This window comes from Mesoplodon densirostris, chromosome 3 (assembly GCF_025265405.1).
Source record: "Mesoplodon densirostris isolate mMesDen1 chromosome 3, mMesDen1 primary haplotype, whole genome shotgun sequence".
NCBI lineage: Eukaryota > Metazoa > Chordata > Mammalia > Artiodactyla > Ziphiidae > Mesoplodon > Mesoplodon densirostris.
The window spans coordinates 8,858,196-8,879,158 of NC_082663.1; the positions used below are offsets into that span (position 1 = coordinate 8,858,196).

Here is a 20,963-nt window from a genome sequence, read left to right on the forward strand (position 1 = left end):
GGCTGTTGGGCAGGAGGGAGCAGAGTCTGCACACCTCCTTGGCTGGTCTACTGGCACCCGCTGCTGCCTGGGTCAGCAAACTTTGCTGTCCAGACCAGGTGAGGAATACGCCACCGTGGCCCACACGACTCCAACATCTTAATAAAGGGCTGATCACACTAGGGCCGCAGTGGGCAACAAGCCACACCACACAACCAAGGGATGTGCTTCTTGTCTGTCGAGACTTTAGTAGACTCCTGTCGTATGCTCTGCAATGGCTTCAAGGTCTTTTCTGGAATGTGCTCGGCCAGGGCTAAGCTAGGAAATACACATACTAGTACAAGCTTAGAAGACTCCTGGACTTGAGGACACTGAATTCTTCACAGCAGGTCTTTAACAATTATGGCCATCAGGGAAAGTACTTTGGCAGTGGGGTAGTATCCAGTTGCGTGGTTTAAATATCAGGAATCTTGCATTTTTTTTATTCTGGCTATCACCTGTCCTGGTGTATGCCATCTCCCAACAATAGTGAATAATGTATGTGGAAGAGTCTCATTTCCTACATCATCTAAACTTGGTTTCACATGCAGTTGGTGGAGCTAAGCATTTCGAGGAGTCTGAATGCCAGAGTTGGCTGAGGGTCTGATGAGGTGCCCACCTGGCACACCTGGGGAACACAAGCATTGCGATCCTGGGACCATGCTTCCAGAGAAAGATGTGTTCAGATGGAAATGTGCTCAAGTCTTTGAGCACCTGAGTGTTAATGGAACCTCCAGGTCTGTTCACAAAGGCTCCTGTTATGCTACATGACCCCTAAGCTGTATTTCTACTGTTTTTTTTTTAACTTTAAATTTTATCAGGTAAGCACTTGCCTCTGATTTCAATCTGTATAGACATTTTTTGAATCCCATTTCTGACATCAAATATAGCAGCTCTCATTCCATGCCTCGTGTTGTTTGCAAATTTGATCAACATCCTTAACCTAGGAACTAAAAATCAATTAAAGACCCTGCAGATGCCATGAATCACAGAACTTCTACGAAATGGTCTGTTTTTCTCTAAGGTTACATGGCCAAGCATCATCTAATTCTCAGGAAGCTAAAGGAGGAAACCCCCAAAACAGCTAAGTCGTACATGACTCCGCAGATAGCCTGATGCCTCTACAAGTCCGGCAGGAATATGTCTAGGAAATTATGGAATACCTCCAAGGTTCCACAAAACCCGGCCTCTGCCCACCCCACCCTCCCGGCAGGGAGCTATGAGAGGTCCCTCTCCAGATGCACCCAGCCAAGTTACAGGTCTGGCTGGAATGGAAGGTGGCAGCAAGGGGCAGACACCAAAACTACACACAGTGGGAAAGAATTTGTTCTTCATAAAGAAATCAGGGACTATTGGAAAACGGATGGATGGTGACAGCTCAAAACCTGACAAATGTCCCCAACATCCCAGCCCCTCACCCCAGTTTCTCTCTACACCACCCACTGTTTACCTCTTCCACAGAATTCACACACAGTAACATTCACTCACCTGTTTGTCTCTCTTCTAGAACACAAATACCATAAGATTCAGGAACCTGCATGTCATTAACCATTGAATTGGAAAAGCTTATTACACAGCAGACACTCAATAACAATTTGCTGAATGAATGAATGAGTCCACAGTTGCTTCTCACTAAAATAAAGATCATCAAATTGATCATATTTTTATCCTTTTAGTTAAAGATGCAAACCATCTCACTTTATATCAAATCTCTCTTAAAACGGTTTGGTATTTAGGTTTCAGGTATATAATTGGGAGTTTATTTTCCCTGACACACAAGGATTATTCAATCACCATTCAATATTAATTTTTCAGATATGTGAAGCATGTCTACTCACATTCAGAGGTTTTCCTTAACTTGTCTTTATCTAAATCAGTCAAGTCTCTTCTCATAAATGAGAAATATTAAATAAATGGCTGCTTTCATAAAATAAAGAAGTGACTAACAGAAATAATCTGCAACTTCTGTGAACAAGATTTTCTTTAGTGTCTAAAATAACAAACACCACTTACAGGCCACAGACTTTGTGCCATGAGTTTTACAGATCGGTCCCCAGCCCCCTATTCAGTGTATCATTATCCCAACGACAGGGATGCTCAGGAAACCAAGGGAAAGCCTCTTGTCCAAGGTCCCTGCTGATGAGGAAGCAGGAACTGAACCCAGGTCTGGCTTACACCAAAGCTCAGGATTGTTTATTTTACTATTAAATCCACACCAACTACTCCACTACACCTTCTGTCTTCTCTGAATACCACAGTTCATCATATCTGAGATTCTGTCTATGGTGGGTGACATACAACTACATCATGAAGTACAGCACTGCCAATTACAGTGATAAGACACCACCAACTGGAAAGTACATCACAATTTCAGACATGTTAAAATGTGTATTTATAGACACACATTTACACACACATACACAGCTTAGATTCAACAAAATACAGTAATCCACTAACTTTGGAACAAATTATTCCTAATAAGTGTTATAAAATATAAATACTGGGCTTCTCTGGTGGAGCAGTGGTTAAGAATCTGCCTGCCAATGCAGGGGACACGGGTTCGATCCTTGGTCCGGGAAGATCCCACATGCCGCGGGGCAACTAAGCCCGTGCGCCACAACTACTGAGCCTGTGCTCTAGAGCCTGCGAGCCGCAACTACTGAGCCTGCCTGCTGCAACTACTGAAGTCCGCACGCCTAGAGCCCGTGCTCCACGACAAGGAAAGCCACCGCAATGAGAAGCTCACGCATCACAACGAAGAGTAGCCCCCGCTCGCCACAACTAGAGAAAAGCCTGTGTGCAGCAACGAAGACCCAACGCAGCCAAAAATAAATAAATAACTTAATTAATTTAAAAAAAATTAAAAAGAAAATATATAAATACATCTCTACATCCTTTAGAAAATTAATTTTGACCTAAGTACAGAAAAAAAAAGAGATAAATCTCAAGTGTGAATAAAGTTACAGGAAATTGGGCCTCCCTGGTGGCGCAGTGGTTGAGAGTCCGCCTGCCGATGCAGGGGACACGGGTTCGTGCCCCGATCCCGGAGGATCCCACATGCCGCGGAGCGGCTGGGCCCGCGAGCCATGGCCGCGGGGCCTGTGTGTCCGGAGCCTGTGCTCCGCAACGGGAGAGGCCACAGCAGTGAGAGGCCCGCGTACAGCAAAAAAAAAAAAAAAAAAAAAAAAAAAAAAAAAAAAAGTTACAGGAAATTGCAAACATTTACAAATGCATTCCCTCTTTTTAAATTGTTTCTTCTCATCTGTGGCATTAAAGCATGCTCTTTATAATGTGAAGAGCTGCTGACATCTCTCCCACCCATCAACATGACCATAGCCCATCCATATTTTCACACACCTGAGTGCATGAAAAGCAGTAAGCACATTTGTTTTGAACACACCATGAAAGGGGCTTTAAATCTACCTGCTGTTCTCAACTTCTGTTTATTTTCTCCAAAAGTTAAGGAAAGCAATCCTAATTTCTCATTCCATAACAAGGAAAAATATACTCTTTGCTGAAGACATAGCCTTAAGTCTCTATAAAATCAAAGACCCCCAACACTTCAGAAAACTCTCTGGATAAAGTTTATATTTGAATGACCAACTGGAAATGCACGGATCTTCAGGGCCTTTTCTTACTTCTCCTGAAAGAACTGGCATCGTAGGCCCACACGGTGTCTATCCCCTCCCCCATGACCTGGGCTGGGGTCCAGTGTGGGAAGGGGAACCGGCAAGCAATGACTCTAGCCTCGTCCTCAAGTTCAAGCTCAAGCTTCTTCTCCAACTGCAGCATCTGTGGAGAATGACAGCCATCATTTCAGTGAGCGGGTAGTCGGAGGAAATGATTTCTCAATGTCCTTTTGTATCTGCATCCCTGAAAAAAACCTGTGCAAAATTACTGATTGTAAAAAGATTACTCCTGGGCATAAATACATCATCAAATAACCCATTAAAATACAGAAGTCACATGAACAACAGTTATAAGAATATTCTAGTATCAATTATAAAATTTGCCATTTATAGCAAATGTGTACCACAGAGTTCCACTTTCCTGACTAAAATCATGATGTGGCAGTAATTAATGTGAGAAGCAGCCTTAAATTATTTACCTACCTAAACATTTCAATCTACCCTGTCTCAATTACTTATCTTTTTCCACATTTTTAACATGTCTGAAATCAGGATACATCTTACAATTGACATTGTCTTAGAATTATAATTGGCAACATTTTTTTTTCTTTCCCAGCAGCAATGGTACACCTTAAAATCAACAGCACCTAAAATCAACAAAAAAATGGTATAATTAGACCATGAAAAAATATACACATTCTACCAACTTGAAATATGATGAAATATTTCATAGTTTTTAAAAATGCATCCATAATACACTGATAATTAATTCTTGATAGTCAACATAACTTATAAAAAATAAAATCCTCTTATTTATCACTTTTGCATAATTTTGTTACTAATCTATCTGTGAAGGAGGAGTTTTACTGCTTGCTAAGAGTACTGACATTGTAATTACATCAGCAAATTAACAGCTGCTTAAAATTTTATCTTCAGGTCCTAAAATTATATTACCACCTTCACTTCCTAAAAACATCTTTTCTACTTTATTCCTTTAATTTGTTATTTTGGAATAATTTCAAATTTATAGAAAAGTTGCAAGAATAGAGCAAAGAACTCCTGTATTCCTTTACCCAGGTTCACCAATTTTTAACAGTTTGTCTTACTACTCTCTTCCCCTCTCTCTGAACATTTTTTCTAAACCACTTGAGAACAGGTCGCATACAACATGGCCCTTTACTCCTTGGTACTTCGGTGTTTTCTAAGAAAGAGACTCAGCACAATTATCAAATTCAGGAAATTTAACATTGTATTCCAGTAATAATAATTCCAATAGCATCCCAATTTTGTCAAATGTCCCAGTAATATCCTTCACATTGTCCCACAGCCGGGCTCCCACACTGCATGGAGCTGTAATGGTTCCTCAGCCTCCTTTAGTCTCTCACGACAATAACCTCCTTTAAGAACACAGGTCAGGGCTTCCCTTGTGGCGCAGTGGTTGAGAGTCCGCCTGCCGATGCAGGGGACACGGGTTCGTGCCCCGGTCTGGAAAGATCCCACATGCCGTGGAGCGGCTGGGCCCGTGAGCCATGGCTGCTGAGCCTGTGCGTCCAGAGCCTGTGCTCTGCAATGGGAGAGGCCACAGTGGTGAGAGGCCCGTGTACCGCAAAAAAAAGAAAAAAGAACACAGGCCAGTTATTTACCGGGCGTCCCTCTGACACCCACTCATGATGACTTGGTGCGTGCGTCCTTGGCAACGCCCCACGAGCAGGCCTGTGAACTTCGCAGGGCTCCGCAGTCCCGAGCCCACGGGGTCCTCCTGCTTTGAGGGTGACGTACCACTCAGGCAAGGAGCTTTCTGGTGTCTCCAGTGTGCTTACTCCTTTACAATGGGTAAGTAATTGCGGGGAGACACCTTGAGAAGATGCAAATGTCCTGTTACTCATCCAGCTGCCCCCACTCAATGCAGCATTCCTGATGACTCTGCCTGAGTCAAGTTTTACTGTAAGGATTGAAAGTGGCAATTTGCTAATTCCATCCTTCCTCCCAGATCAACAGTCAAAATGTCGAGGAATGGCTTTCCCCTCTGTCTCTCCATCACTGTAAGTGTGAACTCCTGGATTCTCACTTCATTCAATGGGTTACAACCCACCATCGTCCTTGTTTATTCTAGCACACAAATTGTCCCAGCTTGGCCACTGGGAACTCCCTCAAGCTGGCTTCTCTCTCCTGTGGATGTGCCCCATCAAACATTCTGAGCACCTCCTGCTATTTGGGCTCAACAAAATGTTCCAGGCTTTTGTATCTTCCCTTCCTCAGCCCTGGGATCAGCCATTTCTCAAACATTCCTGGTTCCTCTGAGTAAGAAGTGATATTTAGAAACCAAGATCTGAGCAAAACCTACTCCCTTTAAAAGTAACCAGTTAAATCAAGATGAACAAATCAATAGGGCTTCTAGGAAGATTTTATTCCTCACCTATATATCTTTAAAGAAAGGTTTGGAAAAACTCCTCTACATGACCTACGGCTGCAGTGAGCCAGGATTCTGATTCTTCATTAGAATCAATACCAAGATAACAAAGAATAAATTCCATTAAGGATGGAATATTTCCATTCTTTTAACAGCTAGTAAAAGATTGCTTTTTTAAAAAAATTTTAAAAAAAGGAAAAGTTTTGTTCCTTAAAGGAAAAAATTAAATAAGCAAAGAATAGGACAATGTGTGTTTTTCCAAAATATCAGACGTTTCTTATGGTAATTTTGTTCAGAGAAAGGACAATTATAAATTTATTCACATTACCATTCTTCTTTTCTCTTTTACAGATCTTTTATTTCCAAATGACTGTCATATGCTAAGTCAAGATAAACCTACAAATGAAAGGCACTATTTCAATCATAAGAAATTAACTGACTAAATTACACATAAATATGCAACAAACCTGGGTCTTGATATCATACACAAAGAGAAGCCGTGATGTGCCATGTCCGCCTAATGAACTTCAAAATTATTCATACAATTACACGTTTCAAAGTGACACGAACTCATCGTATTCTAATTACATCTTCAAAACTTAAAACATTAGTTGAAACCAGCTCAAAGGCGTAAGACACATTATCGAAGTGCACCCGCAGCTCCGAGCCGCTTGGTCACTCCTCCCTGGAACGGGCTTCTCTTGGCTTCTGGGGTAACCCACACACACACCCGCTCTCCCCCTCCCCTCCCCTCCCCCTCCTCTCCAGTCCTTTGCTGGGGGCCTGGGCTCAGGCCTTACACTGCTCCGGCCCCTCCCCAGGTGACCTCAGCCACTCCTCGGCTTCAACTCCTGGCACTAATGCCCCACGTGCCCTCCCTCCCGTGCCCCAGACTCCTGGCGTCCACCGCCGCCCACCTCATGTACCCACACGCGTCCCAGACTGCACAGGCCACGTGGAATTCCTGGTCTCCCCTCCCACCCCTGCCTACAGCTTTCTGGGCTCAGCAAACTCCAGCAGCTCAGGCCAAACACCTCGGGGCGCCCTGGGCTCCTCCCTCCCTCATGCCCCCACCTGGATCTGCCTGCTCACCCTGTTGGTTCTCTCCTCACGACGCATCCAGAATTGGACCACCTCTCACCAGCTGCTCCATCGACAGCCCGGATGCCTGCCAGAGCTCAGACGCCATCCCCTGGCTCCTCCCCGTCTGCTCCCCATGGCAGCCTGTGTCCTTCCTGCCCAGCCCCTATCTCCTCTCGGACCCCACCTCTCCCCCGCTCCCCTCCTCCCGTCCACCTCCCTGCTGCTCCTGGAACCTGCAGGCACCACCCCTCAGCGCCTCTGCCTTCGCAGTGGCTGTTCCTCTGCCTGGACCGCTCTTCCCGACCACCCGGCCACACGGCTCCCCCCTCGCCTCCACGGGTCCCCTTTTCAGGACAGTCTCTGCCCCGTCCCTCTCTCGCTTCAGTTAGCCCCACGGCACTGACCCCGTTTTATCGTACGACATATTCTGTCAGTACACAGACATCTCACTGAATATCTGCTCTCCCCACTAGCATATAAATACCTTGGGGCGGAGACGTTTTTCTTTTTCATCCACTAAAGTATTCCAAGTGAGCAGAACAGGGTCTGGTGCTTAGTGGGCCCTGAATAAACACTTGTTGAATGAATGAATGAATGAATGATAAATGATTCGGTCATGAATCATGTTTCTTGATCAGAACGTGATGATAGTATTTTCATTCATCAAGTCATAACCGGATTCATAACTAAAACTAAAGGAGTCATCCTTTGAAGTTACGAAACTTAATAGCCCACTGGAAGAGTGTACTCAATGGGTATATTTATACGATATTCATCCGTTCGTCTGACACACGTTTCCTGGGCCATCACTGGGCCGGGTGCTGCTGAGCTGGAGGTCTGGCAGTGGGGACGACAGGCCCGCCCTGCTCCTGAGCTCACAGCACACGGTGCCCGTGGCCGACAGCACCAAAGCCATCGCACAAGGAAACGTGTGGCCATGTGTCCTCAGAGAGAGGGAAGGGCTCCGGAAGTCGGGGGTGCTGGGGCTTGTCCCACAGGGCGATCAGGGACGGGTCCTCGAAGGAAAAGACATCTGATCTGCGGAGTGCTGAGCAGACGCTCCCTAACCAGGCCCAGAGCTGGGGGCACTGAAGTCAGAGGGAAGGACGCACACAGCTCCACACAGTGCGGTTCAAGGGCCAAGAGAAGGATGGAGCTGGCGTGCAGAGGGCTGTTGGAAGCAGGACCACTCGGGCCAGGGGGCGGGCCGGGCCTTACCCTCCCTGCTTTCAAGTAGCAAGAAGTCACAGAAGGGTTTTCTACAAGGACACAACGGATCTGTCCCACATTCCGAAAAGACACTCTTGGGGCATGAGCTTGTGTTAAGTGCGGCTGTTTACCATCCTAGCACTGGCCTGCCAGGCCCACTGGCACCCTCACTCCTGCTACGCCGGACACACACCCAGGATGAAAGGTCAGGGCCACTCTCATCTGAGCCACCACTGCACAGAGCTGCCACGAAGCACCAGGCCAGTACCAGGAGCAGAGTGAGGATGTGTAACACCGGGGTCCCCACCTCTGAAGCTCCCTAAGCGTCCTCCAGCTTCTCCCGGCCTACGTGTGCTTCAGTTGCCACTGGAAACCTTTCCTGCCGTGCTGGCTTTGTCCAGCCACCGTGCCACTGCCAGGAAACTGGCCAGGGAAATGCATTCTATCAACAGAAAATGGCATGATGGGGCCCAGACGGGTTGAAGAACTTTCCAGCGCTCACACGACCCGCAGAGGGCCGACCCGGCCCCGGGAGTCCCCCGGGAGCACTCCCCTCCGCTCACTGCCTCCACATAGGCAAAGCTTGACAAGGGGGGAAAGCAGGGCCCTCCACCTGGAAACCGGGGCCCCCAGACCCACAGAAGCCATCTGGGCCCTGCACCCCGATCGATCCCCCTGCATGGAAGACTCCAAGTTGGCTGAATCCCTCTTATTCCAGGGAAAGTGGGTGCTTCAAGTATTTCACCTGCTCCCTTTTTCTGGGAACAGTGAAATGCTGCAAGTTCCTTATTTAAGATTTCTCTGTGTACAGAAAAATTGACAACAATCGTAACAGTATTCTTCAAAATAACAGACTCTTATTTCCCTTGAGTGAACAGTTCCCAAAACTGACTACAAACGTGGTTAGAAGCACAAGGAACTGAGCCCAGCAAAGGCCACTGCTGCCCCCCACTGGGCCACAGCTGCTACTGCAGCCACCACCGGGCCTCTCAAGACAGCGAGGAATAAATATCAACTTTCTGTGTTTAGAAAGTACAGATTTCAAATTAAAGCTATTTGCCCCAAAATGCTAATTATTCCAAAAGAAGAATAATAAATATTATTAAAAATAATTATTATTCCAAAATAATAATAAGTAGCCCAAACTTCACAATAAGTAGGAAATAACCATCAAATTCCATAGCAATTCTATGATCCTAACTAGTTTTTTTTCTTTTTTTTTAATAACCAGGGATCATGCCTTTGTACCTCTTTTCATTTCTATAACAGAAGTGTAGATGCGGAAGTTTCATCTTAATTTTAGGCTTGCTAAGAATTTCAAACATATAAACTCCTGTCACTTTCAAGAATATCTAACAAAAGCACTTCTAAATAGACTTTTTAAAGAAAATGGCGTTGCACTGAAAGTCCTAATAGTAAGACAAAACTTCTCCAGCGTTGAGACATCTTAAACAAAAATTAAGGTATGAATAAGAAGGCATAACAACAAAAAAACGTAAATTTCTTTTTTTTTTTTAAATTAAAAACCGTATCAGTCATACAGTGGCATTTCGGCAAACATCCAATTTTACCAAGCTTATTATGGCTACAATTATATATTTTGAAAAGTAAAGGGGGATTTCTTACTATGGTCTGTAAACCAACAATTACAATGAAAGCATCCCATTCTGGTCACCTTTCCAAAGCCTAAATGTAGGATCATTTTCAGTCTGATGCTGCAGCATTTTCACTTGTGAAAGTACAGAGTCAGAGTTCAATACAAATCAGTCAACTGAGGTCAACTGAAACTAGTCAACGCTCATCCACCCTGAAAATCATCTCACTGCAAAATCCAAGGAATGATCAACTCAAAGGGAACATCCCCTTAACTTTCCCAAGTGATTTCAGCAGAATATAAGTGGGTGAACGTGAAAATATCCACCCATACTAGACACCAGGAGCTCATAAAGCAGTTTTCAGACTGGAATTCTTAGGGCTTAGGTAGATCATTGAGACCTTTATCTGAAGCAAAAGTTTTAAACTACAAGACTGGATCTTTTATGATTAATCTTCTAGGGCCCTGAAGTACTTTGTTAAACCAATGATCTAAAATCCGACGTTCCCTCAGAATCTCGGGAGGCTGTCATTTTGCACATGGGGGGAGCAGGCCAGACAGAGGTGGTCTGTTCGGGCTGGAAGCCCCCTCATAACCTAGAACCAAACACACAGGGGGCAGGAGAGTGCATACTCACCATCTGGGGCACACCAAAGATAACAACATTTGAGTACTGCGAAAAAGTGACCTAAAGGGGAGGGAGAAAACAATTCACAGATTAATTTTTGAAAGCCAAACATTAGCTTAAGTTTTATTTCAAAATGAGTAGCAATTTCCCATTTCACCCAACAGTGGGTTTTCGCAAAGAGTGGCCCTTCTTAAGATTTCCCACGTTCACACTTTCGCTCGTGTTAGTTCATCTGTTACAGTCTTCCAAAAGTTTCCCGTAAGTTATCTCATCTCATCTTCACAGCCACTCCATGCAGGGCCGCCCAGGGTCAACCGTCAGAAAGGCAGTGACTCATCCAGTGACCACTGGTGCCCATCCAGGTAGCCCACTTTCCACTCCACTGTCTACCAAACGAGCTTGGCAAGAGCCCAAGGGATTTCAGAACCACCTGTTTTTCCTGTTGAGCCATCCTTAGAATTCCAGTCCCCCTCCTCTTCTCTAAAATACTAAGTAAAATATGCAATAAAATGGTCTTTAGTTGGAAATCTGGGGGGAAAAGTGCTTTGCCAGTCAAAATTCTTAGTGCCCAATGAAAGTTTTATTTACTCTATAGAGAGATCATTTACATATATACAGAATAAAAACAATGCAAGCAAAACTCGAGTGAATTTTTATAAGCTACTGATGACAATATTACAATGGGAAATTCTTATTTAAGAAAAAGCATTTTATGGAGCATTCCTAAAGCAAAATTACAGGGCACTTTTTAGAGAACAAGTAAACTTGGAAGTATCTTGTGCTTTATGAAGACATGAAGGAACCATGACAGAGTGGTTGGTGGATCCCTTCTTTTCTCCTGCACCATCTCTGTCTCTCTCTAGGTATGTATACACACACACACACACACTCACACACTCTCACACACATAAACCACACACATATAAATACACACTCACACGTATACAAACATACATGTACACACTCACACATAAATACATACATGCTCACACACATACACACACTCGCACACACATAAACCACACATATACACACTCACACATATACAAACACACATGTACACACTCACACATAAATACATTCAGACACACACATACACAAACTCACATACACAGTCTCACACACATACACACATATACACACATACACACACATATATACACTCACAGTCTCACACACACACATACACATATACACACACATAAACACACACACACACCTACTATTTACCAAGAATGACATTAACAAGTTAATGCCTATACTACGATGTATAAGACTTCCAAAAGAGATCCAAATCTTATCACTGCATAATAAACAGAAATGAGAACTTTAATTGAGTAAATAAAATGTTAGTATTCACATGACCTGTAAGTTATAACCTGAAGTTTCTACTCTAAAGTAGGGTTGATTTGTAAAATGTATCAACTTAAAAGATGTTCACATTTCATTATGCTGAAATATACACTTATATATCTTCTTCTTTTAATACATCTTCAGTTTTCAGTCATACTGATCATGAATTATAAAGTTTGGGGGTGGAGTTTCCTAGCACCATCCTCTGCCTTACTTACCTTCCACAAGTCTGAGATGTAAAATTTGGCCGATGCCTGCACCCCTTCCCGCCGAGCGCAGTATCTGGAGTACCAGACGAGCCAGGGGTTTAATTCATAACCCACAGCTGTGAATCCTTCCTTTGCAGCTGCTATTACCTGTGGGGAGAGGCCATGTTCAAAATAAGAAAAACATCAACTCACATGGTCAAATGATACGAAAACTTCCGATTTATGGTCTATAATCATAAAACATCCAATGAAAAGGTGTTTGTTCAAGACACCATTTAAAGGTGGAGCTCTGGGCTTCCCTGGTGGTGTCGTGATTGAGAGTCCGCCTGCCGATGCAGGGGACGCGGGTTCGTGCCCCGGTCTGGGAAGATCCCACATGCCGCGGAGCGGCTGGGCCCATGAGCCATGGCCGCTGAGCCTGCGCGTCCGGAGCCTGTGCTCTGCAACGGGACAGGCCACAGCGGTGAGAGGCCCGCGTACCGCAAAAAAAAAAAAAAAAAAAAAAAGATGGTTCTCTCAAAATCGACAACAGGAAGACGTGCAGTAGATGGATTTCTCCATTATGCAAAACCGGATGCATCACAACAAAATATAAGTGTTCACATAGGAAAATACCATTTCTATCCTTTCTTGGTATCATGCTTCTGGCATGCTAACATGTATTAATTCAACACTGAACTTCAACACAGCTTTGTTTTGTGATGCCCATTCTTGCCTGTTTGAGAAATTTCAATTATTCCACAAATATTCACTGAGTGGCTGCTATGTCCTAAGCATAGAACTAGACATTTGGGATAAAGAAATGCGCAAAATACAACTCCTGACCACAAGGATCTCACAGCTTACTGGGGGAACACGTATACCAACAACAGAAAATGCCATAACAAAGATAATAATAATTGTTGACATACTTATTTAAGAGCTTTACATTTACTACTACATTGAATCATCACATTATTGTCATTTTGTAGGTGACGAATCTGGGGCTTTGGGAGAAGTTACGTGACTTGCCCAAGAACATTTAGTTTAAAATGGGAAGCCCTGATCTAAACTCAGGTCCCCTGACATTGGAGCATATACTGTAAACCTTGATGCCACCTCTCTTCAAAGAACTGTGGAAACATAAAGAAAAGACCCCAGTGGGGGTAAGAAAATTAGGGAGGGGTGAGAAAGGAGGTTTCAAAGATCTTTCACTTACACTGAGTCCGTAAAAGAATAAAGTAGTCAGGACCTGGGCAGTTTTATTATAAATTCTTCAGAAAAATAAGTTAGCTTGCCAAAGTAAATGCTGGAATTGCCCTAGATTTGTTTAGCTACCTGAAGATATAGTCCATCAAAGAACGATGAACACTTACACTGTTTCCACTGAATGAAGCAAAATAAGATGTCAAGCTGAAGCAAAGCAGGAATGTCCTACATTTTAAAAATCGATAGTAGACAAACATTTGTGAACGAGGAAACATTGATGATGAGAGGGTAGAAGTCCATCAGGGCCGCCTGCCGGGCTTGTGCAGATGGGCTTCCACTGGAACAAGTAAGCATCCAAGGTCTCCTGTGAGGACACACCAAGGAGGCCCCCTCCTAATGAAGAAAGCCGATGGAGCACACTCCAGACCAACTTCCAGTTGTGAAGAAACATTTTAACAAATTACCCCATGTTCTTAAAAACTAGATGAAAGCAACTCCATTAAATTGTTTTCTATACTACTTTGGCCTCACAGCAGCCCTGTGAGGTTTGAGTTTTTAAAGTATTCCTGTTTTATAGACAAGAAAAGGAGGTACACAGAAGTTAAAAGCATGAAGCTACGTAACAATAAAAGAATGGTAATGCAAAAAAAAAAAAAATCGACAACAGGTAAAAGCAAAATGGAACGAGTCAGAATAAAGTCAAGTGCCGAGTGCCCCCCGCCTCCAAAGGTGAGAGGGACGGTGGGCTGGGCTGAGGTCTCTGCTCACCCTGTTTTGCCACCACAGTTCAAGGGAGCAGCCCTGAAGGAACTGTCCCATCTACAGCAATTTCCCAAGTAACTACAGTGTCACCCCTTTGCCATTTTCTTAGAAACCAGAAAGAGACCATCCGGAGATGTAAAGCGTTCATATCTGGATTTTAAAATGTCCTCCTAGTTAATATATCCATCTCCTGATTTCTTCAAAACAAGTCACTCTTGCTGATTATTCCAGGTCACTACCATGAAACTGCAGGGTCCACGTCAGCAGGGGCAGTGAAAGGTGCTGTACGCTGCTGGTTTCCACACTAAATGTTTCCAGAACACGAGCCTATACTTCTGCTACCCTAACTTTCTGCTCATCATCCGGGTGGAGGCCTAAAGATGGTGCCACCTTGCCCAGCGAGGGACACGCTGGCCAGTCAGTGGCTTTGAGTCTTTATTTATAGGTTCCCAGCTGGGGTCACAATGAGCTGAAGTCACTGAAAGTCTGATTTTTGGATAAGTGGGGCTCAACACCTTGGCTCTTCCCTATTTAACTCAATATTACCACACAGGAATTATGATACTTGTATAAATACAGGTAAATGTAGAAGCATTTATGATGCAAAAAATGTAAAACAAACTACATGACTTAACATGTTTCTTCTGGTTATGCCACCTCTACTGCCTAAGTTTTTTAATGGACAATTTCATAATTACAAATTAATTGTTCCTTTTTACCTGGCAGATCTACAGTGCACTTTCGCCTTTAAGAAAAGTTAAATCTGAGAAAAATAAATTCCAAAATCCTGCTGGAGGGCTTAGAAGTTCAGCCAAACAAACACAAAATTAAATGACTACTTTATTAGGCTGTCAATTTAGCAAGTCTTTGCATAAGCCTCACAAGAAATGTGAAACAGAAATTTTAAACCTTAAAACCTAAAAAACCATAAACCTTAAAACATCTTCACGTAACTCACGATACGTCCGTCGCCGCTACCGATGTCTACCAGGGGTCCTCTCCTGCATCGCAACATTTTCACAACATTTTCAATCTGCTTTGCAGTTGCAGGTACAAAAGGCAAACAGATTCTTCGGAGGGCTGGTGTTATAAACGGTGTGGCCACGGCGTACACGGCCACCAGCGTCCCCCCAACAATGCCAGGAAGTAAGAACCCCCAGTTGCTTTTCTTCAAACTGCTGCCCTCAAGACTTGTAGCTGGAACACATCCTGACTGCTTTTCTTCTTTAAGTGTTTCTGGGGGTGTCCCTGGATTGAGAGCAAGCAGAAAAGATACATGTAGCACCAAATCGGAAATCCAATGTAGTGGGGTTTTTTTTACAATTCTTATTGACAAATAAACTCATGCTTTTTAAAGGATAATTTTGCTCAATACAATTTGAATTACAAATGTAGAATTCCACAATGAATTCTAGAGTCCAGCAACTAAAGTATTTTACAGAAAATTATTCAATACTCATGGAAGACTAAAACCTTTTCTTTCCAACATATTGATTTTTTTTTCTAGGCATCATCCTTAGAAAACAATGTGTTCCAATCTATTTGGTATTTTATGAATCAGTATCCATTAATTCAAATATTAACTACGTACTCCATATTTTTATGGTTCAGAACAAAGCCCCATAAAGAAATAAGCATGAAAATGTCTGATTATTACCCTATTTCAGAGAGGATGAAAGTATTCTACATCAAAATTGGTCAGGCATCAATAATCCAGTTGTACAAATTCAATTCTGAAGTAACAGAGGAGACAAAATTCAGGTTTTACTAAATAGGGTAATAAGGAGATTTTTAAAGCAGGTCCATAAAGAGCAGAAAAGAAAATAAGCATTTCAATGCTATCACAAGTACAGAATAAAGCAAACTCTAGTCACTGATTACAGAGGAAACAAATGGTAACTGGCATAACCTCCTCTTGAGTTTTATCCTTTAGAACGTATTCCTAATAGGATCTCAAGTTTTTTAAGTTGAAATTGACTTGAAGTTAATTTCTAAATGGATTAATGATGAGCACAGCACAGAGCGAAGGGCATGGGATCCTCGTGAGGATGAAACAAGGGGATACGGGAATAGCACTCAGAGCAGCGCCCAGCACTTGAACCCCACAGGGAACAAGACCATCGCTGCCCTGAACCAGCGCTCGATCTCACTGAGGCGCTAAGACCAAAACCACAGGAATCTGTAGGAAAAAGAAGAGTGACAGGAGGGGCGACAAAGGAGTCTTATCCATCGAAGACATTAGTGTTCATAGTTTGGGCATTAGTAAGCCGTACAAAAGGCCCACTGGGTTAGTCTCCTGCTGCTGCTGTAAGAAATTACCACAAAGTTGGTGGGTTAAAACAGCACGCATAGCTGATGAGGATGATTATAATTTTTGTGACTTTCTGTTTGAATTAAAAAAGAAAAAATCCCACAAGGACTCAGAGGGAAAAAATATACAAATCCATTTTCACTGCAAAGTAAAGGCGCTGTTACAGTGAAGGATTCCTGGACTGAATGTCAATATTATGACACAGTGTGAGTGTTTCGTGTTTGGTAATTGCAATCATTGTTGCTTTTGTTGTGGTCATCCATTTACAATGTTTGGTGTCAGTTTATCTCCTGTAAAAATAAAATACAGTGTGTGTGTGTGTGTGTGTGTGTGTGTGTGTGTGTGAAAATAAATAAAAACAAGCATTTATTAACGTACAGTTCTGGAGGTCAGATGTCTGAAACAGGCTGGCTGTGCTGTGTTCCTTCTGGAAGCTCTAGCGTAGGATGGGCCACCCGCATTCCTCGGCCACTGGTCCCACATCGCTCAACCTCTGATTCCATCGCGGCACCTCCTCTGACAGCCCTGCCCCCCTTTCCTTTATAGGAAAGGGATCCTCCCCTTGTGAGCACACTGGCCTACCCAGACAAGCCAGGATAATTCCCCCAGGTCAAGGTCCTTAACTTAACCACATCTGCCAACTTGCTCCCCAGGTAGGGCCTCGCAGGGTCCGGGGATTCACACATGGACCTATTTCCGCCTACCATACCCAGGAGATGTGGTAATCTGTCACAGCTGTGGTGAGGTCCAAATGTGAACACAGGACACACCAGAAGCTGGCCCACAGCTGTGAGTCACTGCTTGGGGGGGTGGGGGGAGGAGCTGACCCACCTCAGCATCTTCCGCTCGGTGCAGCTTTGTTGTTGATACCCGAGGTCCCCTAAAGTGAGTTTTACAACTAGTGTCAGGGAGGAAAACCAATTCAGACACAACAACAGAAGTCTATTGCTGATGCAGGCGATGGAAGTAAAGTAAAAGTAAAGTTTAGGAAAGTGATTGTGTTTGATAGAAAGCAAGAGTTTTAAATACATTCTCATTTATACTTTTCAGCATCGTATGGAGGAACTTACACGCTAATAGAAGTGCATTTGATTTTTGTATTTTTAAAGTCAAGGCACATGTGTCATGCCTTGTGTAAAATCCTCCTACAGGCATTCCAATTGTAGAGGACAGTGGTTAGGAAGATTCCAGCCACACAACTCTGGAGTCTCAGAACTGAACAGGTTGTGTGGCACTAGTTAAGTTGTTGTTAAGGCTCAGTTTCCTTGCTTGTAAGATTCTAAAATAATACTATCCTTACAGAGTTACTGGGTCAGTTAAATAAACAATGCATATAAAGCCCTTAGCACAGCCCGAGAGAGAAAGTGATGACTACTAGCCACTATTATTACTACTCTCAATTCTACCACGGGGCGGGGGGGGCTCAATAATTTTTAACAGCTTTATTGAGATGTAATTCACATATCATACAATTTGCCCATTTGATGGGTACAATTCAAAGGTTCTTAGTAGATTTAGATATGTGCAACTATCACCATAGTTAAATTCAGAACTTTTTCATTACTTCCGGAAGGAACCCCTTAGGCTTTAGCCATCACCCCCCATCCTCCCACTCCCCCTCTGGCCCTAAGCAGCCACAAATCTGCCTTCTGTCTCTAAAGAAAGCAGACTTTCATGAATGAAATCATACAGCACGTGGTTTTTGTGAGTGACTTTTCACCTAGCATAATGTTCTCAAGATTCATCCATGTTGTACCATGTATCAGCACTTTACTCCTTCTTATGGCCCAATATTTAATATTCCACTGTATGGATAGCCCACATTTTGTTTATCCATTTGTCTGTTGATGGACTGTTTCTCTAGTCAGCATAAGCCAATAGGGAGTTGATTAGACCAACACGCGTCAGATGACCCACTGTTTCACCTGTGTACACATGGGCCCTTCAACTTAATCAGCAAAAAATGTGATGAAGAACTCCTGGTCTTCAGGGCCCCTATCAGCCTGAGTGAGTGGTTGGGGGCCCAGTGGAGACAGTTACAAGACAGGCTGTGAGAGATGCTCTAACGTGTACCAAACGCCATGGGAATACGACAGGAGGTGGAGGAAAGACTGATCCCAGTGATGGAACCGGGAAGGTGTCGGCAGAAACAGAATCTGAGTGGGGCGTGAGGGTACAGGTTTCCCCCAATGTCCAAAAGCAGAGTGTTTCCATGAAATCTTTCGTAAGCCAAAGGCTTAAAGCAAAAGAAATCTAGGTGATGCACGGATTCTCCCAGACACAGTTCAGGGCTGTGGCGGCTGGATGCTGAGTGTGGTTCCTGGGGAAGGAGCCTGGCGGGGCTGCTCCCGCTGCCGCGGTGCACACTGCCTCCAGGACAGCTCCCTGCAAAACTAGCTCAGCACGCTGCGTTCCCTTTTCCCCTTTTGTCATGAAAGAAAAACCTTCTTTGGACTCCTTTCAGTTTGGGAAAACAGGGGCTAATGTAGACTTTGCACAAAAGCAAAGCAGTGTAAAGTTTATTTTCAAAAAGCAAAGGATGCCTACATGAGAAAAGGGGCATTCTCAAAAGGACGGACGCCTTGGAAGCAAGGCGTGGAAGGCGGGAGAGCAGTTTGATGAGCACAGGGTGGGAGATAAAACAGGAAGGACGGGGGAGCCCTTGAACGCCAGGTTAAACATGTACTTTATTCTTACGCACTGGGATGAAACTTTTTGAGCAAAAGCACTATAGTATTTGTGTTTTTAAGAAAGTCAATACTGGCAGCAGTGTATCCCTTGATGAAATCACTCAATCTTCTGTGTCAAGTTTTTTAGACCTGCAAAAGTCCTTCAACGTCACAAAAATTTGCATGAGCTTTTGAAGAAGTTACTGTGTAAATCCAATGTATATATCCAAAATATTGCTATGTCCGTTCAGTAAAAAATGTATTTTTACCAGTGAAAACCAATCCTTAAAGATTCAAAGCTAAAATCAAGACTGCTTCTACAAATGCCTAATCCTCTGGATGGAACATGTTAGATTCAGTCTACTTACTGTCATATAAATGACATAAGATTTCTGTCACATGTGCTCTTTTGAACATGGCAGCATCCCTTTACATGAGAGCTGTGGGGACCACTGGCTATTTTTGAGCACTTGGAGGGAGCCAGTTGTTGAAAGTAAATGACCCAAAAAAGTGAACTTCTGTCGTCTCCAGGCTTGCCTAGTGACTGACTTCTGATAATGGTTGAAAATCTCAATTTTCAGTGACACATTTGGGTCAGCCAAAGTTAGAGGCAGTGACAGAGGCACAAAAAGGTACAAGGTTCTTATCCAAGTTCAAGCCAAAGGAAAAAGGCCAGGAAGAAAGGCCAGGCCTTTTGGGGATTGGGACCTGCCGTTTGTTTAAAGTGGGGTTTATATTTGAACGTCACAATATTTTAGGGCTGTTCACCATGTACTTGCATATACATACAGGCTGAAAAACTACAGCATATATTTTATGTCCCTTTAACATATATTATTTTGTCCCTTAAGAAGCCTTTCTTGTACTGGTCTAACGTCATTTGTGTCTTTTTGAGATAGAGACTGTATTGACATTAGAAAAAAACGTTTTTTCCATGTTTTGACAGGAAATAAACTGCACAGGGGACATCATTAGACATTCCCTATACTTCAGCACAATCTAATGAACCAAATGGATTACAGGATTCATCACTGTGAATGAGGAAACACTGACTTGGCCAAGCCAAAGTGAACTGAGACCAGAAGCCAAAATGTCCTCGGAGCATCACTTAAGTGGACCAAGCATCAGGAGAGGTTAAATGATCACCACCAACCATCCAGTGACAACGCCACTTCTTAACTTTCAGGCCACGGTTAAATGTTAAAACCCACGCATTCATTTCAATATCTGAGCAGCCGATAAAGGCTAAGAATAATACAGCAGGGTAAGTCCCTATTCTACAGCAGGTGGAGTGCAGGGAGACTGGAAACCCATAACAAATAAGTCCTCCGAAGAAAAAGCAGCAGAGGGGATTCAGAGGACCTGGTATTAGTTAGACAGGGTTGCCAGGAAAAGATCTTTCAGAGGCAGCACAACGCAGGGCTTCAGAGTGGGACTCTTAGCCCAAGGCAAGGCCATTTTGCTTCTTACTAGCTGGGTAACTCTGGGCAAGTTACTGGAGTATTCGTGCAAAACGGTGATCTCTTTAACAAACACAAATACAAACAAACCTTTTTAACAAACAAACAGAGCCTGCTAGGGACCAGGCACTGTTCTCCCTGAATCCGTAAAGCAGCCGTAAACAGGGATGCTACTGTTATTATTGCCATTTTTGCAGACAAGTCACTTCTCCAAAGACACAGCTAATAGGTGGCAGAGCTGTGATCCCCACCCGGACAGTGTGACTCCAGTGCCCACATCTCAGATGACGGTTCCGGGTTAAGTGAGTTATTCGCTCTGAAGCGCTGAGAACAGTTCCTGGTGGCCAGATACCAGGACCGGCACAGGCACGCGCCGCAGGCACAAGCACTGAGCACCGAACCCCAGACCTCGAGCCCGAGCAGCGGCCCCGCGGCTCCCC

At 43.8% G+C, this 20,963-nt stretch overlaps 1 protein-coding gene across 2 annotated transcripts; it reads right to left on the reverse strand.

Annotated features, from left to right (window-relative positions):
* Nucleotides 1-3,219: 3,219 nt before the first annotated feature.
* On the reverse strand, nucleotides 3,220-20,887 carry ATPSCKMT (ATP synthase c subunit lysine N-methyltransferase). 2 transcript variants are annotated; one of them, XM_060092723.1, is made up of 6 exons: nucleotides 20,775-20,887; nucleotides 15,042-15,331; nucleotides 12,143-12,280; nucleotides 10,581-10,631; nucleotides 4,212-4,294; nucleotides 3,220-3,810 (listed from the first exon to the last, which is right to left on the reverse strand). In XM_060092723.1, the coding sequence occupies exons 1-6, from the start codon at nucleotides 20,800-20,802 to the stop codon at nucleotides 3,696-3,698; spliced, it is 705 nt and encodes a 234-aa protein (XP_059948706.1). In that variant the 5' UTR covers nucleotides 20,803-20,887; the 3' UTR covers nucleotides 3,220-3,695. The 2 variants fall into 2 exon arrangements, with proteins under 2 accessions (XP_059948706.1, XP_059948707.1); XM_060092724.1 differs by lacking the exon at nucleotides 4,212-4,294.
* Nucleotides 20,888-20,963: the final 76 nt, after the last annotated feature.